The 10613-nt window shown below is 41.8% G+C and overlaps 1 protein-coding gene across 6 annotated transcripts in view; it reads right to left on the reverse strand.

Annotated features, from left to right (window-relative positions):
* LOC109898675 (matrix-remodeling-associated protein 7-like) overlaps window positions 1-6713 on the reverse strand; it is a 32961-nt gene extending 26248 nt beyond the window's left edge. For 4 of the 6 annotated variants that reach the window (XM_031834648.1, XM_020493744.2, XM_020493742.2 and 1 more), the window contains exon 1: window positions 6143-6699. In XM_031834648.1, coding sequence (XP_031690508.1) covers window positions 6143-6496 — 354 coding nt within the window. In that variant the 5' untranslated portion in view covers window positions 6497-6699. Of the gene's footprint in view, window positions 1-6142 lie in introns of all 6 variants that reach the window. The other 2 variants (XM_031834650.1, XM_031834649.1) reach the window with 2 other exon arrangements.
* Between the last annotated feature and the right edge of the window lie 3900 nt (window positions 6714-10613).

The raw sequence follows: 10613 nt of genomic DNA on the forward strand, positions 1-10613 counted from the left end.
CGCCAAGTGAAATTCTAGCTGTCCCCCAGGGAACTTATAGTGCTACCGCGCCCCTTGAGTGGGTGGTGGGCAAGGTTGGTGTTGATACCACACCTCTGATGTAGCGGGATGAACTTTTTGCATTTACTGTCCACATCAAAACTGCATCAGCTGAGAAGTCAGCTGAAGCCCCTTGGGTGTATTGTACCCTCTCCTTTACATTGTCCATGCCAGTTCTCTTCTCTTCCTCCATTGAGATGGAGGGGGTACCAGGCTGTTTGTGTCATGTTGTTGCAGTCCATCAGACTATCCCCTGAAAAGAGGCTCAGGGCAATGGGCCAAGGCATCTGGGGTGGAATAGTGTCCTGTTGTCTCAGCAACCTCCCACCCCTGCGCTGTGTCTGTGTACACACAGACACATTGTCCCCCAAGCCACTGCCTTATCGGTGGCTGATATTACCAATGAATGAAACAACGACAGACATACCTCGACAGTGTGTGGAGCTATACAGCGAGGAACATCCAGTGGGGTAGCATGAAGCCAATTAGTGTTCAGAACTCTCAAGTGCAGAGCTAGCCATAGGGTGTTGCTAATAGAGGTGTTGTTAACAGGCACAGACACACACAGCTTTGTGTCCTGGCAGTCAATGGTCACAGTGTGCTTTGGCGGCCTGCAGGAATGAGATCCTACTCCATTGTGCGATCGATGACATCACCACTGGACTGGAGACTGGAGATTCTCATGAATAATGATTGACTTGGAATATGTTGGATTATTACTAAAATTATACAATAGTTTAGCCCTTGTTCTGTTATCTGAAACAGCTGACTTTTATTAAGTAAGAACATCCTCAATGATTGAGGCAACATGACGGCAATCAAAAGAGTGAATCACATGATACAGTTTATCTGTTGTTTTGGCAGAACAATACACAGAGCCAGAGCAGCAACACTTCTATAGGAAACAGCTCAACCCACCATGATTTCCTCCATACAGACCAACACTGTATAGAAAGCATGTACTGTACTGTTTAGACATACAGTATACAGCACTGCAGTTGACGGTAGCTTTTAAGAAGAACTACCTGCCAAGAGGCCTGTGCAGGCCTGGCCAATGAATTTACAAAGAGCTGCTGTTTCTTAGCTTTTCACTGGGGGATTGGCTAACCTTTTAAGAATGGAAATGACTCCCTCATGCTTCCTCTCTCCCGCTCTCACTCCGGCACTGGGCAGACCTCCTCCATTCCTCTGTGTTGACTTGTCTAGTGCACAGCGCAGGGCCCAACATGGCCAGAAAAGACACCAGGGTTTCAGCTCTATGGTGAGTCAAGCTGGGGAGAGAGGGAGTCAGTGCCCACTATTGTCAGTGCCAACTGCCAACTTCTTGTCATGGGCCAATGCCCGTGTTACAGAGGGGAATTAATGGTTGAAATGTGATTTGAAGCCATGGCATTGTCTTCTCATGGGGGTGGGTGCCTGCCTGGATCTGGTTGTGAAGTCCAGCTGGGAAAGGGAAGGACAACAGGGCTCAGAGCAGACTGTAGCTCCAGCGTGCATGCAGAGGTAGGTAGGAAGATAAACAAGGGGAAATACCAAGAGAGGTAGGTCAGTGGAGAGCTTGACCAATGAGTAAGCAGCCCTGCAGATTCCATCACAGGCTACTGTTAGGAGTCTGACAAACACACAAGAGAGCAGAGAGCTGAGGAATGTTCTGAGAAACACTCCCTAGTCTCCTCTTGCAGTCTGTGTACTATACACATAACTCCCACTGTGTACTGTCTTAAGATAACTCAGATTTACTTATGAACTACCCTCATGGGACAACTGACAAACATTGGATTTACCCAATGAGCACTCAAAGGGTACCATACATTGGCCCTTAAATACTAAGAATGTTTTGCCTGTATAAAAACACGTTAACAGCCTTCGACAGCAAACTACTTCCGGATAACAGTGTCCTCCATGTTGCATCTGACAAAAGAACAGCTGACTCCAGCTGTTGCCTGTGTGTGTCTCTGCCTTCTCCAGCGTGAGCAGTGAGTTAGCTAGCAGGCCCAGACACATTCCCATTTATAGTGTGTTTCAGCACGATGGAAGAGGTTAGAATGGGAGGTGCAGAGAGGTGCAAACAACTTCTTGAGTGTTTTACATGTTCATACAAATAAAGCTAAAAGTCACACTTGTGAAAAGACACAATCAACATTTGTGTTGTTCCTCCCTGATACAGTAATTCATGGAAGATGTATCGCTAAAAAAGGTGAGCAAATACAACACTTGATTAACATGATTACATTCAAGCCTGAGGCAGAGAACGCTAGCTTAACTCTTTCTGACTGTACAACAAGAAAGGATGGGTATGGGGGCAGGGTGTAGAGTGTAGCAGCCATTGGAACATGTAAAACAAGAATGCTGTTTTACTGCTCATCAATCTCAGCCAGAAGGATACTACAGTATCTCTGCTAGCTTAAGGCCAACCCTGACACATATACACATCTGTAGAGTCCATATATCACCAGATAGTTAAGTGGGGAGCATTGAGGAGAGAAGGGGGCAGTCTTAATCTCAGAACACAATGCAGACATTGACTTGACAAGGCCTGGATACTGGGAGGTAATAAGTCATGGCCCCTGATTTGTCACTATAGGCTGACGTGTCTGTGTACATGTATGTATGTTATGCTGTGTGCTCCTCCATGACACGTGTGCGCGCACACACACACACACACAATGTTCCAACACTGCTACAGCTTGAGTATGGAATAATGGGCTTTAGTGGAGATTGTTTCCTTTCTGGTTTTGCCGGGGCCACGATAACATATTCACAGACTACTATAGGTGTAGGGTACCGTTCAAAAGGTTTGCAGAGCCGACCCATAACAAGCAAAAAAAGACTGCTGAATATTCAATACTCTCTTTCCTTGTTTGTTACCCTCTGTCTTGGCAATGTGCCATTGAAGATTTGATGGAGAAAGTACTGTTCAATACTGTTGATGGAGTATAGTGAGGATATGGAAGAATGACTGTGGGTTGGCTTCTGATCTTAATTTTTCTCTTTACATTTGTCAGTGGCTGCTCGAAAGTGGCTGCTCTATAGGGTCTATACTAGTCTATAGGGTTTGAGAAGGGGGGGGTGTCCAGGACAGTAACACACATTTATGAGCACCTTACACTGACCCCCACACCCAAAACAACACAGGAGAGTGATAGTGAGAGAAGATTAAGGAACAGAAATGTGAAGTTCAAACAGAAGGAACTATGGACGTGACACAGAGCATGCCTCTGCTGCTAAGCACACACAGACATACAGGAGAACCATGAGCAGACAGAGGGAATGAAGGAGAGGAGAGGGGAGGAGAGAGGGTTGGGGTAATGATAAGGGAACACCTTCAGCAAAGCAAGCAGCACGGGAAGGAGCCCCAAATTCCACAGCTCCTAGATGTAGCCTCGGTCGCAGAGCAAAGGTTCAGTGATTTTAGACCTCTATACCTCCAGTTAAAATGTAAATATGCAACGGTTATGCATATTATACAATTACAGTACAGAATTGTATTGCATACCACCTATGGATCTATCAAGATGTTACTCCACTTCAATTGTATTACATTTGTGCAGAGTAGAGTAGTGCAGGTTACTTACCAACGTGGTAAATGAGAGGCCAGATCAATGAGGTGAAACCGGTAAAACATACACACACGTTTTACATACTGTAGATAATATTAGACTTCAAACTTGTGCAGAGCGGAGCAGCGCATGGTGGTTTTCTAATGTAGTCAATGAGAGCCCAGCTCCAGATCATTAATGTGAACGCTGGTGGTGATAAAACAGACAACATGTTATTCTAATCTCGCCCCTCAGAAAGCCAGCCACACGAGGTGCCATGCCATTCGTACTGTATGTAGACTCGCCAGTGAGCTCCCCCAGCCCCAGGGCTGCAGCAGCACAACTTGGCTGGGTCCCATATAGCAGGCAACGGAGAGAAGTTATGTCTCTCATAACAGAGGAGACTGTATGGGCTGGGTTTCTGTATAAGCACTTTGTGACTTCTGCTGATATAAAAAGGGCTTTATAAATAAATTGGATTGATTGTTTCACCTTGAGGGAGGAGAGAGAGAGAGAGCACTCTTAAATGTGCACTTTAAATGCAACTGTAAAAAATAAAGATAATAGTAAAGCTCAGACAGTAATGCTGCGTTCATGTCCTAGTCGGAACTAGGAAACTCAGAAATGTCCGACTTGCTAACTGGTTGTAGTTATCCACGTGCCGGTTCAACCAGTTAGGAAGTCCGAAATGTCTGAGTTGCTAACTGGTTGTAGTTATCCACGTGCCGGTTCAACCAGTTAGGAAGTCCGAAATGTCTGAGTTGCTAACTGGTTGTAGTTATCCACGTGCCGGTTCAACCAGTTAGGAAGTCTGAAATGTCTGAGTTGCTAACTGGTTGTAGTTATCCACGTGCCACGTTCAACCAGTTAGGAAGTCCGAAATGTCTGAGTTGCTAACTAGTTGTAGTTATCCACGTGCCACGTTCAACCAGTTAGGAAGTCCGAAATGTCTGAGATCCGACTAGCATGTGGAGCATGTGAGCACAGCAAAATGCACGGCAGGTGGTAATGTACACACAAACCACCCCAACTTAGATGGCATGGTGCCACTAACATAGTGATAAAGTCAGTCTAACAAAGAGGAGCATAAACATAAATACTACAGAAGAAGCTGTAAAATAGAAACTAATGGTAAATAATGTATTGTGTCATGTTGGAGTCAAATTCATTGTAAATAAGAATATAATATGTTTCTGAACACCTCTACATTAATGTGGATGCTCCCATGATTATGGATAATCATGAACTAATAATGAATAATAATGAGTGAGTAAGTTACAGAGGCATAAATATCATACCCCCTCCAAAAATGATAACCTCCCCTGTTATTGGTAATGGTGAGAGGCTAGCATGTCTTGGGGCATTATTATTGTGCCTCTGTTACTTTCTCATTCATCATTATTCATGATTAATTCAGTATTAATTCACCATTCATTTCTATTGGGCACAAAATAATCTGAAACACAACCAAAACAAACTGAAAATGCATCCAACAAGTTTGTAGAGTCATGAGCTTGATGTAGTTATTGTGTGCTAGGAATATGGAACCAAATACTAAACTTTTGACTACTTTAATGTCCAGATACTTTTGGTTCCCTAAAATGGGGAGACTATGTACAAAACGTGCTGTAATTTCTAAACGGTTTACCCCATACGGATTAAAATACTCTCAAATGAAAGATGACAGTCTACACTTTAACCTCATTGACATTGTATCACTGAAGATCCAAAGTGGTGGAGTATAGAGCCTAAACAACAAAACATGTGTCACTATCCAAATACTCTTGACCTCAGGGTCGTTAAATATAGAAAATACTGTATGTTGGGGACCAAACATAGAGGGTGTCTCCAATGTATTCTCTGTGACGTGTGTGTCAGGTTAAAGCTCATATAGGCCTGTGATGGAAAAGGTCAATTGCACTATAGTATACATGGGGGGCAGGTATGGGGGTCAAAATGCTGAGTGCCCTTGGGAGACAAGGTACATTCAGTTCTGCTTATTGTGCGCTTTAGAGCATTGGCTCTGGAACGCACATAACACAGTCATTAGCTAAATGGGCATTATAAATCAAGTACTGTATTAACGGCCTTGGAGACACATTGTCATTTTTTCATTGTCATTTTCCCTTCTGTGACAATACAAACTGGGCTCATTTTAAATCCATCTTGAAATGTAAGGATGTATTAACTGAATAAACACATTTCATGTTAGATTATCAAACGAGACAACAGCTTTTGGTGGAATTCGTATTTGATGTAAAATAGCCTGCAAGAGAAACGCATTGATGTTGCAAATGACGTGCTTAAGCAGTGCGTCAATGGCACAACTTTACACAAAATTTGATTTAAAACGATATTAATTTCGAATATTTTTAATTTAAAAGCAGAGAAATTGCAGTGTTTTCTGGCCAGGTACTATGCAACAAAGGCTGTGGTCAGTTCATGAAGTTCTGGAGAGTTGCCAAATAGTCACTTCATCATCTTCCAACCAATTAGTCAAATAATGACATATGCCCAGATGTTCTATTCATAACAGGTCAATGAAGCTAAACAGAATATCTTACCTGAACATCGGGGATCATTTCAGGCTCTTTAACTGTCTCTTCTTCTACAACATTGATCTCTTCAACTACTGGGGCAACTGTTACTGGTTCGGTTTTTACTTCAGCTTCTACCACTTGTGGGGGTACCTCCACTTTTGGTACTATCACCGGTGGTGGTATCTCCACTTTTGGTACATCCACTACTGCTACTGCTGGTGTCAATGCTCTGGCAGGAGGAATGTCGTCTCTGTTGCCTACTTTAATCCTCTTCTTCTTCTCCTCTGGTTGTTTTTTGGGGATGAATTTGGCTGCCAAGACAACAGCAAGAATGGTAAAGAAGAGCGCAGGGAGAATGATAGACGCGTCAAGTTCCATGATGGTAGAACTATTTAATGTTCACTTGACAATTGTTGTTTTCTGCAGATGTAATAAATAGTATTTTTATGTGTACATGCAAAAGTGTCCTTCTTGTTGCAGATGCCAGTTTGTGTGTAGGTCAGAGTGTAGTCCCGCGCGCACTGTAAATCATCTCACGGCGCTTCCACTAAACACGAACGTATAAACCTGCTGGTGTAAACGCAGGCTATAAAGCTGAGCGTAATTTCGGTCGAGCTCCCCTCCTCAGACTTTGCATTCATCAACCAATGGTTGCGTGCAACGTCATAGACTGTGCGGTCGGACACCAGCTTGCTATAATGGTGGTTTCAAGACTATTTGGAACCTGGAAAAACTATTTTTCTCAGATGGAGCTTTTTCACAGTTGTCTTGAACTCACTGAACTCGAAGATTGCCGAGTTTCCAGTTGTTTTGAACAGCAATTTTCATATGATTATATTAGCTGGGTCATTCCTACATTGCGGTGCCTTCCTTTTCTGTCCCTAGGAAATATCACTTCTTATTTAGGTCAAAATGTGGATTCCTCAAGGCTTTAAATGTAAGGTCAGGTGTCCTTTACCTTAAAAACACAAAAATATGGGTATTGAAAGGGAATTTGATGCATTTTGAACACTGTTTCAGTGGAGGTAAGCGTTTTTGCCATGACCCCAGGTGTTGTTCATCAAGTTCCACGAAAAATACAAAATATATAACAATATAAGCCATAACATATTTAAAATCTTTCTTCATTGTTTTATAGTCCTAGTTAAATTCTCTCGTTTTTTTCATGATTATTGTATTTATTATTTTATTTTATATTTTCTGTGTGTCCCTGATATTACCTTCCACCCTGTTAGTTTGTTGTAATTCTCCATTTAAGAAAACAACTCCTTCCTACAATGCCACCACATTCAGGAAATGTCATCATGTCTTTGGTGGGAAAACAATGGTGCAAAGCTAAATATAAACACTCAGTTTTATATATTTTTCCACATTTCATGTTAGTCTGTATGTCCCACTCATACATTTCCACCCTGTTGGGCTAAATTATAGAGACATTTAGCAGAATTTCAAAATGTTACAAAATGTTTTATAGAGAAGTTAAAATCCTGTTCCAAGTGGTCACCATTATGCTAGCTCAACCAATCCTGTTAGGATTATGCATTTTACAGGTTGAAAAATACACCCCCAAAAAATTAGGTGCCTGAGCTTGACCAATATGTTTTTTTGAAAAGTCAAACATTTCCTTTTTCTGATAGAATAGTTGCATTTAATTTTTTATTCCAAAAGTTATGAGGTCCAAAAGGCACCACATTGTAGGAATGAACCAGCTGATAGGTGAGAAAATAGAAGAAACCTTGTACACCGCTCTTGCTAGTATCGCTGCTCTTTATTAATGAAGCTTTACGTATGGACCTCAAGGCCTTCGTCAGAGCTTTTGTGAGGGTTTACAATTTGTACCCTTATGTAGACATTGCTCCACACACATTGGTCCAATGCATAAAATGGGGTTGGAGTCGAGGGAAAATAAGCAAGTGTTACAAAATATAACAATGTGCATTTCATAACTATTCTAATAAAGTCTGAACATAAAACGTATTATACACGTCTATAAAACCACAATGAGGACAAGTAGGTTTTCATAAATCATTTGGTACAGTGCAAGAAAAAACATCAAGAGTAATCTGAAGTGATGGCATTAATTCATGTTCACATTTACAACATAACATGCATGGTCAAGACCTTTCAGGAATCATGCATGGTCAAGACCTTTCAGGAATCATTTCTGGAGGGTGAAAATCCAAAAACATTCTCTTTTGCTCAGAGTATTATTTATATCCACCTCCCCCAGTGATGCGTTGTGCAGACCGCACCACCCTCTGGAGAGCCCTGCAGTTATGGGCAGTGCAGTTGCTGAACCAGGCGGTGATACAGTCCGACAGGATGCTCTCAATTGTGCATCTGTAAAAGTTTGTGAGGGTTTTAGGTGACAAGCCCAATTTCTTCAGCCTCCTGAGGTTGAAGAGGCGCTGTTGCGCCTTCTTCACCACATTGTCTGTGTGGGTGGACCATTTCAGTTTGTCAGTGATATGTACGCCGAGGAACTTAAAACTTTCCACCTTGTCCACTGCTGTCCCGTCGATGTGGATAGGGGGGGTACTCCCTCTGCTGTTTCCTGAAGTCCACGATCATCTCCTTTGTTTTGTTGATGTTGAGTCTGAGGTTATTTTCCTGACACCACACTCCAATAGCCCTCACCTCCTCCCTGCAGGCTGTCTTGTCCATGTCGTTTCTAATGATTTAACTTTTATGTTCACTGATTCTGTTTGAGAGAACGAGAGGTTTTACCTACATAACACAACCCACATGGACATTTAATCATGTAGATAACATGATTGGACTACGTAACAACGTTGTTAATTTGGAACCGTTTTCCTGTATGTCGGTGGAAGAAATAATTCACATGAGCGGTCATGAGTAGATCTGCATGTTTTGAGATTTAAGCGAGAGCTACATGTAGCCACGTGTGCACATTTGTTCATACCATTTGATAGTGAGTTATTAGCCCAGTTATAGATGATTTGAAATGGGGGAGTGATTACTTCCTACAAAAACACAACACGTGTGCATTTCCAGTAATCTTTGAAAAGTGAGTCATGTAAATAGCTTTTTTCTAGTCTTAAAGGGGCAGTGTTGTATTTTCAGACACGGTTGAATAAACTAAGTAGCCAATAGGCAGAGGGTAGCATGATTTGTCTGAATCTCTGTAATAACGGTATGGTAATAATGATGCATTTTATTTTGTAAAGTGGTTCCTTGCATCAAACAGCACAACAACATTTTCAGTCACATCCTTGTCTGAAGGACATTAAACAGATTCATGTCAAGCCCTGCATGTTTTTTTTCAAGTCACATGGAATATAGGCCTACAATGAACACCACACATTGGCTGCTACTGTAGGCTGAATGATACTTATTTCCATGTTAAAATGTTACAGGATGCATTTTCTCCATTCTTTCTGATGATAGGCCACTCTGGTAGGCCTACATTATGATCAAATAGCCACAGTAGCCTACTTGACTACAGCCTCAGTGTTCACAGTAAACGCGTGCCGGAAGTTGCACAGAACTTTCACAATGTTCAAGTTTGCGCTCAGCAGACCTGAAATTTGCTCAGTGCTGAAAACAATTAGAGGGAACATTGGTTGTAGGCCAAATCATTCAGATGCTACAGACGTTTTCTGGTCTGATAAACTGCGCTGTAGCTCTGACACTTTCAACCGCAAATGTGGAAGGGCCACATAGGCGGATGCAGTGGACTGAGATGCAGCCCATGAAAAAAAAACATATCTTTAGCTTAACCTGACAGATTTTGATGGTTATTCTTGTATTATGTTACTTAGATTGCCACACCGGTGTGTCAATAGACTCTAGGGGTTTTTAAAGTCGCCATTGGCCTCTTGGCGAAATCCCTGAGCGGTTTCCTTCCTCTCTGGCAACTCAATTAGGAAGGAAGCCTGTACAGTATATTTGTATTGACTGGGTTTATTAATACACCATCTAAAGTGTCATTAATAACTTCACCATGCTCAAAGTGATTTTCAATGACATAAAAAAAAAAATTTGAAATGCCCCAACCTACCAATAGGTGCCCTTCTTTGCAATGCATTGGAAAACCTCCCGGGTCTTGAATCTGTGTAGGTTACAGAAATGAGGTAGTCACTGTTTTCCTCCTGAAATTAAGGATTGCCATAATAAAAGGGTCTGAATATTTATTGACAAGACATTTCAGCTTTCCATTTTTTAAATTAATTTGTAAAGATTTTGAAAACATAATTCCACTTTGACATTACAGGGTATTGTGTGTAGGCCAGTCACAAACACATGTACATGTAATCAATTTTGAATTCAGGCTGTAACACAACAAAATTTGGAAAAAGTCAAGGGGTGTGAATACTTTCCGAAGGCACTGTATTACCCTTACGATGTTCGCAATGTCCATGAAAACAAACTGTGTGTACTCAGATCACTGAATATCCTATTCCCAAATGCCCTGCCCAATTTGACACTATCACAGGGAAATTCCAGCCAGCCATACTAGTGACGTACTGCTTCC

Source organism: Oncorhynchus kisutch, linkage group LG10 (assembly GCF_002021735.2).
Source record: "Oncorhynchus kisutch isolate 150728-3 linkage group LG10, Okis_V2, whole genome shotgun sequence".
In the NCBI taxonomy this organism is placed as follows: domain Eukaryota; kingdom Metazoa; phylum Chordata; class Actinopteri; order Salmoniformes; family Salmonidae; genus Oncorhynchus; species Oncorhynchus kisutch.